The sequence below is a fragment of the Coregonus clupeaformis genome, chromosome 20, assembly GCF_020615455.1.
Source record: "Coregonus clupeaformis isolate EN_2021a chromosome 20, ASM2061545v1, whole genome shotgun sequence".
Lineage (NCBI taxonomy): Eukaryota > Metazoa > Chordata > Actinopteri > Salmoniformes > Salmonidae > Coregonus > Coregonus clupeaformis.
This window is the reverse complement of record NC_059211.1, coordinates 61,103,399-61,120,631: the sequence shown is the minus strand read 5'-3', so window position 1 is coordinate 61,120,631 and position 17,233 is coordinate 61,103,399. Positions and strand designations below refer to the sequence as shown.

The 17,233-nt window shown below is 43.3% G+C and overlaps 1 protein-coding gene across 13 annotated transcripts in view; it reads left to right on the top strand.

Annotated features, from left to right (window-relative positions):
* The first annotated feature begins 1,401 nt into the window (after positions 1–1,401).
* Positions 1,402–17,233, top strand: part of LOC121558595 — a 105,776-nt gene continuing 89,944 nt past the window's right edge. For 4 of the 13 annotated variants that reach the window (XM_045205614.1, XM_045205611.1, XM_045205607.1 and 1 more), the window contains exons 1-5: positions 1,405–1,608; positions 7,021–7,023; positions 15,054–15,335; positions 15,526–15,798; positions 15,949–16,029. In XM_045205614.1, the coding sequence (XP_045061549.1) occupies positions 1,542–1,608; positions 7,021–7,023; positions 15,054–15,335; positions 15,526–15,798; positions 15,949–16,029 (706 nt within the window). In that variant the 5' untranslated portion in view covers positions 1,405–1,541. Of the gene's footprint in view, positions 1,609–7,020; positions 7,024–15,053; positions 15,336–15,525; positions 15,799–15,948; positions 16,030–17,233 lie in introns of all 13 variants that reach the window. The other 9 variants (XM_045205618.1, XM_045205617.1, XM_045205613.1 and 6 more) reach the window with 5 other exon arrangements.

Below are 17,233 nucleotides of genomic sequence, written 5' to 3'. Positions count from 1 at the left end.
AAGCCTTCTTGGATGGGCACTTCTAATGTAAAAGTATGGCAGCACCCAAGGGGCTTGAATTTTCTAGCTCTACCCTTAGATTTTGCGCTGACGTAGTGTCCCCATGAGTGACAGAACACTGAGCCAATTACGGCGCAACTAGAGAACATTACCAACCCCTACGCTCAGTATTTTCTGCTGAATGCCCCCACCACAGAAAGCACTGAGCTAGGCTGAAACACCTGCATTTTGGAGCGGCCTTACTCAAGAAAGCAAAAAAGAGACCATGTTTGTATGCGGCTTTATCAACTCAATGATTTTGTATTATTTTATTTTTTTACATTGTTTGAAAACATATGTGATACGTATTCATGCCAAAAATAAACATTTATTTTTAATTTTTTAGCTAAAAGGGTGGGGCCCAAAACAGGCTCTGCCCCACCTGCCCTGAGTGACGGGTCGCCACTGGGCCTATCAGGTCTGAGGAGACCCACTAGCTCAGTGTCAGACAGTACAGATACTCCTGATAGAAGCAGTCCAGGATTGTCAGCTGGTCTCAGAGCCACAGCATGTAGGTACACTATCTACTCCAGTAAAATACAGTTCAGGTGCACCCTCTGGACCAATAGACATCATCTCAGATACAGCATGTACAGCCAAAGAGAGTAGCTCAGATACTCTTGTCTACTTCATAGAGAAGTACAGGTACAGCCTCTGTACCAGGAGAAACCAGTTGAAAAGCACTTGTTGAATATATAGATTGTTTGATAAATATTTAGATTCTGTACAGGGGAGGTTTGTTTCTCTTCAGTAAACTCATATCTCCTTTTCTATCTCTTTCTGGTTATTATGTATCATATTGTTATCATGTATATGATGTGCTGTCATGTTTAGCCTAGGCTACTATAATTTTTAACTTTGATAAATATGAATTATAATGAAATGTTGATCCATGCAACAAGATGGCAAAAATGTATTATGTTTTGAGGAAAATATTTCATTGTGTGAATGTTTTAGTGTGCATGCCTCATAGGCCTATAGGTGAATGGCTAGGCTGGTGAATTAAAATCACTCTTACACTCAGTGGACAGGACAAGTAAATGAGCTATAGTTATTAATTTACCTTTGAATATTACAGTATTGACAACTTTTGTTACATTGTAGCACAGTGATCCCATCAATTCTAAATTCTATATGTAATTCTGTACATTGTAGCCAATTATACACACAGCCAAAGACCAGATAAGGGCACGACTACAGCAAGGAATATTCCAGAAGTGGTTCGATTAGAAAATAAAGTTAATATAGCATAAAACATAATGCAACGTGTTGGGATACAGTGTGCTTGTACTGCAGCTATTAAACATTATTTACAAGTGAAATGGAACGTTATTTTATTTTCAACCGAGAGGTCATGACTCATGCAGAGGGAGGAACTAAAATCCACATTTTACTTTCACTTTCACAGACTCGACAGGCTAGGGTATGAACCACATAGTGTTTTACCATATCTCATTTGAACTTAGTTTATTTAGATAAATAAAAGTAACAAACTAGCAAATATGGCCAAACTAAGGTTCATCGTGTCGTGTTTCTGGCTTTGTCTGGCGCGAACGGTGGTCTCCGAAGGTAAGTTGAACCGACTGACAGGGCCGAACGTAGCGTTTGGCATACCTACTATTTGTTAGGCTACTTGTTTCCTATTGGGGCCTAATTGTATATCATAGCCAGCAACATCACATACTTTTTGATTATCATGAACAATAGGTATATGTAAGAATGTATTTTATGAACACTATGTGCGCTGCAACTTCAAGTTAGAAGCGCAGCCGCGGAGTGGGATTCATATCACTGAAAAAAAAACACTGCAATCTGAAATCATAAACGACATTATGGAGGAATGGACAATAGCCTAAACACACTCTATCTATTGATTTTCAACATATTACGTCTGAATGATTTTAAACGACGTCTATGTGGGTTTCGTTGAAAAATAAGGACCGCACCCTTCCTGTTCCGTTGAACTAAACACAGAGCAAACTTCAAGAAGTTATCGGATATTGAGTCCTGGCCTAACCAAGGCTCAAACCTAAAGAAGGGTCTGCATGATCATGTTAGGGGCGGGCCTTAGGGGGGCTGGCCCGCTCTACCGTACCTCCTTGCCCAACCAAATAAAATATACAAATATTGATAATTATTTGACCGAGACCGAAAGACCCATCAATCTCAGATAAAGAATCCGAGTGAGGGAAACAGCGCCACTCTGTCTCAGTATGTGTAAACAATATATCTGATTCTGTCTGGACCAAAAGAGTATGGCATGTCATACTATTTCTGTCCAGACAGCATCAGATACATGGACCAAATACTTATTTTCCACCATAATTTGCAAATAAATTCATTAAAAATCCCACAATGTGATTTTCTGGATTTTCTCTTCTCATTTTGTCTGTCATAGTTGACGTGTACCTATGATGAAAATTACAGGCCTCTCTCATTTTAAGTGGAAGAACTTGCACAATTGGTGGCTGACTAAATACTTTTTTTCCCCACTGTAAATGCCCGTGCACTGTCAAATTGCATCAATTCAAATCTGGTATAGGAACAAAAAGAGGTCAATACACGTCTTTTAAGATATACTAGTATTTTAATTAATGCAAACACTTGAATGGTAAATATGATGTTCGTATATACGGGCCCACTGAAAAACCACGCAGGGCAGACAGAGAACTAACTTTTTCAACCCAAGGTTCTTCATTAATACTCTGACAGAGATAGTTCCTGCTCCAGGCTGGGCCTGTCAGAGTAGAGGCTGGGTGTGGTTTAAACTTACCCAACCTATTGTTGGCGCACAGGCTGGTCCCATCCTCTTGGCGCATCCCTGTTGCCAGGTGTTAGTTGTTTCTGTTGCAGTACACATGTCCTTGAGCGGTTTAACAAAGAGGCAGTGTGTGTGAGTCACAAGTCTCTCAGCCTACCCCCTAACGGTTCCTCACATTAATCACAGCTTGTTATTGTTGATAAAACAAGTTTACTGGAGAACGGAGACCAAGTAGAGACTTTCGGACACGGTGGATAATTGTATAATATAAGGCAGTTTATTCAGAGGTAAAGATATCTGTAAATAGCGTGCACGGACCCGTCCGTCAATCTCGTAGGGAGATATCTGAGAGCGCGCCCCCAAACATTGTGTGCTGACATTTTATACAATAAAATAAAGTAGGTTGATTCTAGGAGTTCTGATCTTCTGATTGGTCCTGATGAGTTGGGCGAGGTCACTTCCATTGCATTGGCTCTGAGTCGGGTTGTCTGTCTTCAGATGTTCAGCCTAAAAGAAGGGATTTTGTGTGTGCGTGTGTTATCAGTAATAATGTGTGTGTGTGTAATAATGTGTGTGTGTGTGTGTGTGTGTTTTGGGAAAATGTTCAGCCGAAAGAGGGGATTTTGTGTGTGCGTGTGTTATCAGTAATAATGTGTGTGTGTGTGTGTGTGTTTGTGTTTGTGTGTGTCATGGGAGAACTCGTGAGTTGGAAGGACTGAGAGACCTATGGCGTGGGTGTTGTTCTTAGCCACCTGCTGACAAGGCCGACAAGATAGAAGTCTTTGTCCATTGTATTAAATCCGAAGGCCCAACACAAGATGGGTCATGCACAAAATTTTAGCCAGACCAAGCTATAACATAATATATTTACTACGACATTATGTTAAACAATCTATATCAGTACAGCACAAACCTATTATGTTTAATCATTAATGTATTCTTTCTAAGCTAGGCATCACATCTAGTTGTAAGAGAATAGATCCCCACAGCACACAAGGTAAACTAGATGGATGGGGAAGAAATGTGGGGTGTAACTAACTAAAATAACCAGACACAACAACCAGAACTCAATGTTAGCCCTCTGGGGTTGTTTAGTAAAGTTTTAAACAAAAGAATATACAACACCTATAAAGAAACTGTAATAAAACAAAGACCAATCAAACAAACCAGGGAAGGTAAGAGAATGGAATATTTGGGAACGGGGTCCAAGTAATGAAAATAAATAAAAGGTCCCTCTACACACCTAATCCTTCCTAACACACTCTAAGCCTTAACCAGCTTTCCTACCTGTTACCATAAATACAGGGGTGACACCCGCCCGGCTAACCTAGTGTGTAAAACAATGGGTTATATATGTGTGAATGTACACCCATGGGCAGAACTACCCTTCCCTTCTCCATGACCCAGGTAGGGTGGAATACAGCAGGAGGACAGGCTGAAACACAAACAAAGATATATCAAAACAACCAATAACCAACTCCTCAAACAAAAAGTGCCCCCTCTATCTCTCTCGAGGTCACACGTTCTACAGTTTATACTCTAGTCAATCAGTCACTCAACCACAGCTGCCAGCACTCCGAACCGAAGCCACGCCCACCATCGTCAGCCGCAACTCAGCACACCTGTAATAACGAGAACACACACACAGAACAACCACTCTAAACCACACACACACACTACAAAAGAAAATTGGGAGAAAGAAAAACATGTCACACGTAACATCAACACCTCTTACAAAAACAAGTAGTGATGAAGTCAATCTCTGCTCCACTTTGAGCCATTGACATATATATATCATTAATGTTAGCTCTCCGTGTACATTTAAGGGCCAGCCATGCTGCCCTGTTCTGAGCCAATTGTAATTTTCCCTCTTTGTGGCACCTGACCACATGACTGAACAGATTGCTTTGCCACAATTATATATTACTACTATCTAAATAAAAACATTCAAAATACTTTACCAGAGAGCATGACTTGGCCACAGAGGATCATTAGCTTCTTTAAAAAAAATAGCTGTTGATTGTTTCAAATCACAAGTGTGCCTACTTGGGTGTGGCAATATGTCTAGCTGATTGAGTTGTCAGTGAAAAGCATATAAACTATGTGTGAAGATAATGTGTCTTGAGTATACATTTTCATGTTACTACAAAAATAAGCTATGAAATAACACATGGAATCATGTAGTAACCAAAAAAGTGTTAAACAAATCAAAATATATTTTAGATTTTAGATTCTTCAAAGTAGCCATAGATCCTTCAAAGTAGCCACCCTTTGCCTTGATGACAGCTTTGCACACTCTTGGCATTCTCTCAGCCAGCTTCACCTGGAATGCTTTTCCAACAGTCTTGAAGGAGTTCCCACATATGCTTAGCACTTGTTGGCTGCTTTTCCTTCACTCTGCCGTCCAACTCATCCCAAACCATCTCAATTGGGTTGAGGTCGGGGGATTGGAGAGGCCAGGTCATCTGATGCAGCACTCCATCACTCTCCTTCTTGGTCAAATAGCCCTTACACAGCCTGGAGGTGTGTTGGGTCATTGTCCTGTTGAAAAACAAAATGATTGTCCCACGAAGCGCAAACCAGATGGGATGGCATATTGCTGCAGAATGCTGTGGTAGCCATGCTTGTTAAGTGTGCCTTGAATTCTAAATACATCACAGAGAGTCTCACCAGCAAGGCACCCCCACACCATCACACCATCACACCTCCTCCTCCATGCTTCACGTTGGGAACCACACATGCAGAGATCATCCGTTCACCTACTCTGCATCTCACAAAGACACAGCGGTCAGATTCCAGACCAAATTTGGATTCCAGACCAAAGGATAGATTTCCACCGGTCTAATGTCCATAGCTCGTGTTTCTTGGCCCAAGAAAGTCTCTTCTTCTTATTGGTGTCCTTTAGTAGTGGTTTCTTTGCAGCAATTCAACCATGAAGGCCTGATTCACGAGGTCTCCTCTGAACAGTTGCTATTGAGATGTGTCTGTTACTTGAACTCTGTGAAGCAATTATTTGGGCTGCAATTTCTGAGGCTGGTAACTCTAATGAACTTATCCTTTGCAGCAGAGGTAACACTGAGTCTTCCTTTCCTGTGGCAGACCTCATCAAATCAAATCAAATTGTATTTGTCACATGCGCCGAATACAACAGGTGTAGACCTTACAGTGAAATGCTTACTTACAAGCCCTTAACCAACAATGCAGTTTTAAGAAAGAATACCCCAAAAAAATCACACAAAAATACAATCTAAAATAATACTAAATAAATTTAACAAATAATTAAAGAGCAGCAGTAAAAATAACAATAGCGAGGCTATATACAGGGGTTACCGGTACTGAGTCAATGTGCGGGGGCACCAGTTAGTCGAGGTAATTGGGGTAATATGTACATGTACAGTGGGGAGAACAAGTATTTGATACACTGCCAATTTTGCAGGTTTTCCTACTTACAAAGCATGTAGAGGTCTGTAATTTTTTATCAAAGGTACACTTCAACTGTGAGAGACGGAAGTTAAAACAAAAATCCAGAAAATCACATTATATGATTTTTAAGTAATTAATTTGCGTTTTATTGCATGACATAAGTATTTGATACATCAGAAAAGCAGAACTTAATATTTGGTACAGAAACCTTTGTTTGCAATTACAGAGATCATACGTTTCCTGTAAGTCTTGACCAGGTTTGCACACACTGCAGCAGGGATTTTGGCCCACTCCTCCATACAGACCATCTCCAGATCCTTCAGGTTTCGGGGCTGTCGCTGGACAATACAGACTTTCAGCTCCCTCCAAAGATTTTCTATTGGGTTCAGGTCTGGAGACTGGCTAGGTCACTCCAGGACCTTGAGATGCTTCTTACGGAGCCACTCCTTAGTTGCCCTGGCTGTGTGTTTCGGGTCGTTGTCATGCTGGAAGACCCAGCCACGACCCATCTTCAATGCTCTTACTGAGGGAAGGAGGTTGTTGGCCAAGATCTCGCGATACATGGCCCCATCCATCCTCCCCTCAATACGGTGCAGTCGTCCTGTCCCCTTTGCAGAAAAGCATCCCCAAAGAATTATGTTTCCACCTCCATGCTTCACGGTTGGGATGGTGTTCTTGGGGTTGTACTCATCCTTCTTCTTCCTCCAAACATGGCGAATGGAGTTTAGACCAAAAAGCTCTATTTTTGTCTCATCAGACCATATTACCTTCTCCCATTCCTCCTCTGGATCATCCAGATGGTCATTGGCAAACTTCAGACGGGCCTGGACATGCGCTGGCTTGAGCAGGGGGACCTTGCGTGCGCTGTAGGATTTTAATCCATGACGGCGTAGTGTGTTACTAATGGTTTTCTTTGAGACTGTGGTCCCAGCTCTCTTCAGGTCATTGACCAGGTCCTGCCGTGTAGTTCTGGGCTGATCCCTCACCTTCCACATGATCATTGATGCCCCACGAGGTGAGATCTTGCATGGAGCCCCAGACCGAGGGTGATTGACCGTCATCTTGAACTTCTTCCATTTTCTAATAATTGTGGCAACAGTTGTTGCCTTCTCACCAAGCTGCTTGCCTATTGTCCTGTAGCCCATCCCAGCCTTGTGCAGGTCTACAATTTTCTTACATAGCTCTCTGGTCTTGGCCATTGTAGAGAGGTTGGAGTCTGTTTGATTGAGTGTGTGGACAGGTGTCTTTTATACAGGTAACGAGTTCAAACAGGTGCAGTTAATACAGGTAATGAGTGGAGAACAGGAGGGCTTCTTAAAGAAAAACTAACAGGTCTGTGAGAGCCGGAATTCTTACTGGTTGGTATGTGATCAAATACTTATGTCATGCAATAAAATGCAAAATAATTACTTAAAAATCATACAATGTGATTTTCTGGATTTTTGTTTTAGATTCCGTCTCTCACAGTTGAAGTGTACCTATGATAAAAATTACAGACCTCTACATGCTTTGTAAGTAGGAAAACCTGCAAAATTGGCAGTGTATCAAATACTTGTTCTCCCCACTGTAGGTAGAGTTATTAAAGTGACTATGCATAAATAATAAACAGAGAGTAGCAGCAGCGTAAAAGAAGGGTGGGGGGGCAATGCAAATAGTCTGGGTAACCATTTGATTAGATGTTCAGGAGTCTTATGGCTTGGGAGTAGAAACTGTTTAGAAGCCTCTTGGACCTAGACTTGGCGCTCCGGTACCGCTTGCCGTGCGGTAGCAGAGAGAACAGTCTATGACTAGGGTGGCTGAAGTCTTTGACAATTTTTAGGGCTTTCCTCTGACACCGCCTGGTATAGAGATCCTGGATGGCAGGAAGCTTGGCCCCAGTGATGTACTGGGCCGTACGCACTACCCTCTGTAGTGCCTTGCGGTCGGAGGCCGAGCAGTTGCCATACCAGGCAGTGATGCAACCAGTCAGGATACTCTCGATGGTCCTTTTGCGGATTTGAGGACCCAGGCCAAATCTTTTCAATCTCCTTAGGGGGAATAGGTTTTGTCGTGCCCTCTTCACGACTGTCTTGGTGTGCTTGGACCATGTTAGTTTGTTGGTGATGTGGACACCAAGGAACTTGAAGCTCTCAACCTGCTCTACTACAGCCCTGTCCATGAGAATGGGGGCGTGCTCGGTCCTCTTTTTGCTGTAGTCCACAATCATCTCCTTTGTCTTGATCACGTTGAGGGAGAGGTTGTTGTCATGGCACCACACGGCCAGGTCTCTGACCTCCTCTCTATAGGCTGTCTTGTCGTTGTCGGTGATCAGGCCTACCACTGTTGTGTCATCGGCAAACTTAATGATGGTGTTGGAGTTGTGCCTGGCCATGCAGTCATGAGTGAACAGGGAGTACAGTAAGGAACTGAGCACGCACCCCTGAGGGGCCCCTGTGTTGAGGATCAACGTGGCGGTTGTGTTATTACCTACCCTTACCACCTGGGGGAGGCCCGTCAGGAAGTCCAGGATCCAATTGCAGAGGGAGGTGTTTAGTCCCAGGGTCCTTAGCTTAGTGATGAGCTTTGAGGGCACTATGGTGTTGAACGCTGAGCTGTAGTCAATGAATAGCATTCTCACATAGGTGTTCATTTTGTCCAGGTGTGAAAGGGCAGTGTGAAGCGCAATAGAGATTGCATCATCTGTGGATCTGTTGGGGCGGTATGCAAATTGGAGTGGGTCTAGGGTTTCTGGGATAATGGTGTTGATGTGAGCCAGGACCAGCCTTTTAAAGCACTTCATGGCTACAGACGTGAGTGCTACAGGTCAGTAGTCATTTAGGCAGGTTACCTTAGTGTTCTTGGGCACAGGGACTATGGTGGTCTGCTTGAAACATGTTGGTATTACAGACTCAGACAGGGAGAGGTTGAAAATGTCTGTGAAGACACTTGCCAGTTGGTCAGCGTCCTGGTAATCCGTCTGGCCCTGCGGCCTTGTGAATGTTGACCTGTTTAAAGGCCTTACTCACATCGGCTACGGAGAGGGTGATCACAGTCATCCGGAACAGCTGATGCTCTCATGCATGTTTCTGTGTTACTTGCCTCGAAGTGAGCATAGAAGTAATTTAGCTCGTCTGGTAGGCTTGTGTCACTGGGCAGCTCGCGGCTGTGCTTCCTTTTCTAGTCTGCAATAGTTTTCAAGCCCTGCCACATCCGACGAGCGTCGGAGCTGGTGTAGTACGATTTGATCTTAGTCCTGTATTGACGCTTTGCCTGTTTGATGGTTCGTTGGAGGGCATGGCGGGATTTCTTATAAGCTTCCGGGTTAGCGTCCCGCTCCTTGAAAGCGGCAGCTCTACCCTTTAGCTCAGTGCGGATGTTGCCTGTAATCCATGGTTTCTTGTTGGCGTATGTACGTACAGTCACTGTGGGAATGACGTCATCGATGCACTTATTGATAAAGCCAGTGACTGATGTGGTGTACTCCTCAGTGCCATCGGAAGAATCCCGGAACATCTTCCAGCCTGTGCTAGCAAAACAGTCCTGTAGCTTAGCATCTGCTTCATCTGACAATTTTTTTATTGACCGAGTCACTGGTGCTTCCTGCTTTAGTGTTTGCTTGTAAGCAGGAATCAGGAGGATAGAATTATGGTCAGATTTTGCAAATGGAGGGCGAGGGAGAGCTTTGTACTCGTCTCTGTGTGTGGAGTAAAGGTGGTCTAGAGTTTTTTTCCCTCTAGTTGCACATTTAACATGCTGGTAGAAATGAGATAAAACTGATTTATGTTTCCCTGCATTAAAGTCCCCGGCCACTAGGAGTGCCGCCTCTGGTTGAGCGTTTTCCTGTTTGCTTATGGCCGTATACAGTTAATTGAGTACGGTCTTAGTGCAAGCATCGGTTTGTGGTGCTAAATAGACAGCTACAAAGAATATAGATGAAACTCTCTTGGTAGAAAGTGTGGTTACAGCTTATCATGAGATACTCTACCTCAGGCGAGCAAAACCTTGAGACTTCCTTCGATATCGTTCACCAGCTGTTTTTTGCAAATATACATAGACCGCCACTCCTTGTCTTACCAGAGGCTGCTGTTCTATCCTGCCGATACAGTGTATAACCCGCCAGCTGTATGTTATTCATGTCATCGTTCAGCCACGACTCGGTGAAACGTAAGTTTGTAATGTCCCGTTGGTAGGATATTCGTGCCTGTAGTTCGTCCATTTTATGAATGAGTAAGTGTGTCCAAACTTTTGACTGGTACTGTATGTCACCAGTAGACCTAGTAAATGTACCGTTAATCCCTCGTCATTTGGTTACATACATTTCTGTTAATGCATATATTAATTACAGTAATTTACCGTTCTCATTCTCGGAGTGGAAACATCATTTGCAGAATTCACAACCTGCTACGCTTGTGAGAAACAAGTTTTGGTTTATTTCATAACCATTATGAGTTTTGTCAATCTTTTCCTTGTCTTTTGTTTGCAGTGCTTTGTGAGCAATGAGCATGTGTCCGGTTTCTCTGTCTTGATATCGTTGAGGGAGCATGCGTGACTGAGCATACATAGAAGTATGCCTACCTGGCCTGCTGCATGCAAATGTAGGAAAGTGCCCATTTGGCAATGTCTGATTTCTGATTATCTCATCACGTTCACCACTAATAAGCTGAGTTTCTCAGTCATTTTTTCTTCACCTCACACATTGTAAACAAAGTCTGTTTTTTAACATCCATTGCAAATGATAGTTCCTCAGTATTTGAAAAATATTTCCAACACTCGATAATCACCAAGCCTCGGTGTGAAAAAGCAAAATGTCATATACAGTGGGGAAAAAAAGTATTTAGTCAGCCACCAATTGTGCAAGTTCTCCCACTTAAAAAGATGAGAGAGGCCTGTAATTTTCATCATAGGTACACATCAACTATGACAGACAAAATGAGAAAAAAAAATCCAGAAAATCACATTGTAGGATTTTTTATGAATTTATTGGCATATGATGGTGGAAAATAAGTATTTGGTCAATAACAAAAGTTTCTCAATACTTTGTTATATACCCTTTGTTGGCAATGACACAGGTCAAACGTTTTCTGTAAGTCTTCACAAGGTTTTCACACACTGTTGCTGGTATTTTGGCCCATTCCTCCATGCAGATCTCCTCTAGAGCAGTGATGTTTTGGGGCTGTCGCTGGGCAACACAGACTTTCAACTCCCTCCAAAGATTTTCTATGGGGTTGAGATCTGGAGACTGGCTAGGCCACTCCAGGACCTTGAAATGCTTTTTACGAAGCCACTCCTTCGTTGCCCGGGCGGTGTGTTTGGGATCACTGTCATGCTGAAAGACCCAGCCACGTTTCATCTTCAATGCCCTTGCTGATGGAAGGAGGGTTTCACTCAAAATCTCACGATACATGGCCCCATTCATTCTTTCCTTTACACGGATCAGTCGTCCTGGTCCCTTTGCAGAAAAACAGCCCCAAAGCATGATGTTTCCAACCCCATGCTTCACAGTAGGTATGGTGTTCTTTGGATGCAACTCAGCATTCTTTGTCCTCCAAACATGACGAGTTGAGTTTTTACCAAAAAGTTATATTTTGGTTTCATCTGACCATATGACATTCTCCCAATCCTCTTCTGGATCATCCAAATGAACTTCAGACGGGCCTGGACATGTACTGGCTTAAGCAGGGGGACACGTCTCGCACTGCAGGATTTGAGTCCCTGGCGGCGTAGTGTGTTACTGATGGTTGGCTTTGTTACTTTGGTCCCAGCTCTCTGCAGGTCATTCACTAGGTCCCCCCGTGTGGTTCTGGGATTTTTGCTCACCGTTCTTGTGATCATTTTGACCCCACGGGGTGAGATCTTGCGTGGAGCCCCAGATCGAGGGAGATTATCAGTGGTCTTGTATGTCTTCCATTTCCTAATAATTGCTCCCACAGTTGATTTCTTCAAACCAAGCTGCTTACCTATTGCAGATTCAGTCTTGCCAGCCTGGTGCAGGTCTACAATTTTGTTTTTGGTGTCCTTTGACAGCTCTTTGGTCTTGGCCATTGTGAAGTTTGGAGTGTGACTGTTTGAGGTTGTGGACAGGTGTATTTTATACTGATAACAAGTTCAAACAGGTGCCATTAATACAGGTAACGAGTGGAGGACAGAGGAGCCTCTGAAAGAAGAAGTTACAGGTCTGTGAGAGCCAGAAATCTTGCTTGTTTGTAGGTGACCAAATACTTATTTTCCACCATAATTTGCAAATAAATTCATTAAAAATCCTACAATGGGATTTTCTGGATTTTTTTTCCTCAATTTGTCTGTCATAGTTGACGTGTACCTATGATGAAAATTACAGGCCTCTCTCATCTTTTTAAGTGGGAGAACTTGCACAATTGGTGGCTGACTAAATACTTTTTTTCCCCACTGTATATCAAAAATCATCTGATGATTTGAACATCTGTCCCGAGCTCACTGGTGTGGGAAACTCTCAGGCCCAGAATAGGCTAGTTGATACTATGTTGCAAGTTTGCTAGGGACAGCCAGTTGATGATTTGATACAATGTTGTGCTTCACTAGCAATAGCTCAAGTCAAGACAGATAGAAAGGGAGGCAGACAGGCGGAGTAGAGAGATGAATGTTTTAATTGTCGGTTTAGGCCTATCTATCTTACTTAGTTGATTATGGAAGTTATATGCCTACTGCTGCATTGGCCTATAGGCTATCTCTGAGTTCTATGCACTAATTTCCTTAGCTGCCACTGGACCACAGTGTATCAATGTGTCCATATGGCAGAGGCTGGTGCTCTCGCCTTAAGCCAGGTGTACACTACACGATTTTGTCCACGATTAAGCTGTCCCAGACCCAGTTTTTGAGATTGGAGACAAAATCCTTTGCCTACTGGGGGCGCGTGGCCATCACTGACGCTAGTTTAATGTGAGTAGGTCAAAGACGCAATCTGAAGGCTACCGATCTCGTCTTTGAGCAGTACCAGACATCCCGATATTTTCAAACATGTTTGATTTTATCGCCACAAAATCTACAGTCGTGGTCAAAAGTATTGAGAATGACACAAGTATTGGTCTCCACAAAGTTTGCTGCTTCAGTGTTCTTAGATCTTTATGTCAGTAGTTACTATGGTACACTGAAGTATAATTACAATTATTCCATAAGTGTCAAAGGCTTTAATTGACAATGACATTCAGTTTATGCAAAGAGTCAATATTTGCATTGTTGACCCTTCTTTTTCAAGACCTCTGCAATCTGCCCTGGCATGCTGTCAATTAACTTCTGGGCCACGTCTTGACTGATGGCAGCCCATTCTTGCATAATCAATGCTTGGAGTTTGTCAGACGTTGTGGGTTTTTGTTTGTCCACCCGCCTCTTGAGGATCGACCACAAGTTCTCAATGGGATTAAGGTCTGGGGAGTTTCCTGGCCATGGACCCAAAATGTCGATGTTTTGTTCCCCGAGCCACTTAGTTATCACTTTTGCCTTATGGCAAGGTGCTCCATCATGCTGGAAAAGGCATTGGTCGTCACCAAACTGTTCTTGGATGGTTGGGAGAAGTTGCTCTCGGAGGATGTGTTGGTACCATTCTTTATTCATGGCTGTGTTCTTAGGCAAAATTATGAGTGAGCCCACTCCCTTGGCTGAGAAGCAACCAACATGAATGGTCTCAGGATGCTTTACTGTTGGCATGACACAGGACTGATGGTAGCACTCACCTTGTCTTCTCCGGACAAGGTGTTTTCCAGATGCCCCAAACAATCGGAAAGGGGATTCATCAGAGAAAATTACTTTACCCCAGTCCTCAGCAGTCCAATCCCTGTACCTTTTGCAGAATATCAGTCTGTCCCTGATGTTTTTCCTGGAGAGAAGGGGTTTCTTTGCTGCCCTTCTTGACACAAGGCCATCCTCCAAAAGTATTTGCCTCACTGTGTGTGCAGATGCACTCACACCTGCCTGCTGCCATTCCTGAGCAAGCTCTGCACTGGTGGTGCCCCGGTCCTGCAGCTGAATCAACTTTAGGAGACTGTCCTGGCACTTGCTGGACTTTCTTGGGCGCCCTGATGCCTTCTTCACAACAATTGAACCTCTCTCCTTGAAGTTCTTGATGATCCGATAAATGGTTGATTTAGGTTCAATCTTACTAGCAGCAATATCCTTGCCTGTGAAGCCCTTTTTGTGCAAAGCAATGATGACGGCACGTGTTTCCTTGCACGTAACCATGGTTAACAGAGGAAGTACAATGATTTCAAGCACCACCCTCCTTTTAAAGCTTCCAGTCTGTTATTCTAACTCAATCAGCATGACAGAGTGATCTCCAGCCTTGTCCTCGTCAACACTCTCACCTGTGTTAACGAGAGAATCACTGACATGATGGCAGCTGGTCCTTTTGTGGCAGGGCTGAAATGCAGTAGAAATGTTTTTGGGGGATTAAGTTCATTTTCATGGCAAAGAGGGACTTTGCAATTAATTGCAATTCATCTGATCACTCTTCATGACATTCTGGAGTATATGCAAATTGCCATCATCAAAACTGAGGCAGCAGACTTTGAGAAAATTAGTATTTGTGTCATTCTCAAAACCTTCGACCACGACTGTAGACAAAGACTTAAATCTGTAGTGTAGTCTAGATATATTTCCACTGCAGTGGTGCTGGTGAGGAGGGAAATACTATCAAAGTGGGCAGGCTACATGGGCCAGATACTCCCAGCAAGCAGAATTCTAGACATAAAAAGTAAAGGTTCATAATAATGTCACTTTCAATGCCAATAGGGTTAGGTCTACATATTTATACCCTAACCATAATGTGTTACCCTGGATACATTGATACTCTTTTACATGTATGAAATGTCTGCTTTTCCAGATCTTTATCATAAAGTGGGAGGTGAGGTCTTGTTGAAGCCAGACAAGTCCACTGTGCCTGGCCCCATGCCAAACATCCTATGGAAGAATGGGGAGAACAAGGTGGCAGAGTGGGACAAGGATTTTGGTCTGGACATCTATGATGTCTTCAAAGAGCGCACAACCCTGGACCTGACTACTGGAGAGCTGAAAATTATAGGATTGACGAAAACAGACAGTGGAGTTTATTCTGTGGAGTTCAACGGCAAATTGCTTGACAATACATATAAACTATCTGTTATCAGTAAGTGTTTGTGTGTGTGTGTGTGTGTGTGTGTGTGTGTGTGTGTGTGTGTGTGTGTGTGTGTGTGTGCATACCTCGGTGTGTATATACATCTGTGTATGTGTGTGCGTGGTCGTGTAGAAACAGCAGGTTATTCAGTGCCTCACAAGCATTTCCCCAAATTATTCCTGTTTCTTTCCTCTATTTACAGAGGCAGTCCCCAAACCCACAATCACTTCTTCCTGTAACTCCAACAAAACCTCCTGCACTCTGACCTGTGAAGGCGACACCACTGATGCTGAACCTGTCACCTACAGCTGGAAAGTGGGAGAGGGGGCGTGGGAGATCTCAGTCAAACAGATGAATGTCTTTAAGAGCGACACTGGCAATTCAAACAATGGTTACAAGTACATCTGCAAGTTGAATAACGCTGTTAGTGGGGAAGGGGAAGTCAGTGAGCCAGTTGGAGAGGTGTTTGTCTCAGGTGAGTGGACATTCATAAGTATGCTACAGTAATATGTATTGATATGTCAGTAACACTGCTAGTGTTGTAGGACATTTTGAATGCTGCACTATGTTGAATTCCTGATCAACTCCTGTCAAAGTATCAATACAAAATGTGTTTTCATTTCAGAACCTTCTGAAGTTGGTGTTGGTGCTGTTGTTGCTGGTGTTGTCGTTGTCATATTAGTACTTGTTGCCGTTGTCATAATAGGTAAGAACAGCACATCTATAGTAACAGAGCACTGTACATGTACATATTTCTGAAGCACAGATTGACATAACAGCAGCAACAACAGTGAGCTATACCCCCTGAAGGGGATACCTGCTCTACCTGTATTTACAGTAGTGTTCAGGCTACTGCTACAGACAAGACAGGGGGTTAGATGCACCACCTGCCGTAGGGCACAGTCTTCATAATGTGTCACAGTGATGCACAAATTTGGACCTCGCACAGTATGGATTAGCCTAATCTGAATTAATTAATTAATCAGCAAAAAGGACCGTAATTACTTTGTGGTAACCTAAAAATATGTTTAGAGTTCATTGGATATTAGATGTGAAATCGCTGGCTATGTTATTTTACAGGTGTGCAGGTACTGTATGCAGGTTGTTTATTGGTGCTCTCAGAAATGGTTTCTTATTGCAGCTTAAGCATGTAATTGTGGGTACAGTCATATTCAATAGCTGACATAATATTAATGCAGACTTGTAATTAAGAAGACACCATTTTGTATACATCTGGCCCTTCATTGGACACTGTGTTAACAAACCTCCAAACGAGCTTCAATGCCATACAGCACTCCTTCCGTAGCCTCAAACAGCTCTTAAACGCTAGTAAAACTAAATGCATGCTCTTCAAACGAACGCTGCTTGCACCCGCCCGCCCGACTAGAATCACTACTCTCGGCGGGTCTGACTTAGAATATGTGGACAACTACAAATACCTAGGTGTCTGGTTAGACCGTAAACTCTCCTTCCAGACTCACATTAAGCATCTCCAATCCAAAGTTAAATCTAGAATCGGCTTCCTATTTCGCAACAAAGCCTCCTTCACTCATGCTGCCAAACATGCCCTCGTAAAACTGACTATCCTACCGATCCTTGACTTCGGCGATATCATTTACAAAATAGCCTCCAACACTCTACTCAGCAAATTGGATGTAGTCTATCACAGTGCCATCCGTTTTGTCACCAAAGCCCCATATACTACCCACCATTGTGACCTGTACGCTCTCATTGGCTGGCCCTCACTCCATATTCGGCGCCAAACCCACTGGCTCCAGGTCATCTATAAATCACTGCTAGGCAAATCCCCGCCTTATCTTAGCTCATTGGTCACCATAGCAACACCCACCCGTAGTATGTGCTCCAGCAGGTACATCTCACTGGTCATCCCCAAAGCCAACACCTCCTTT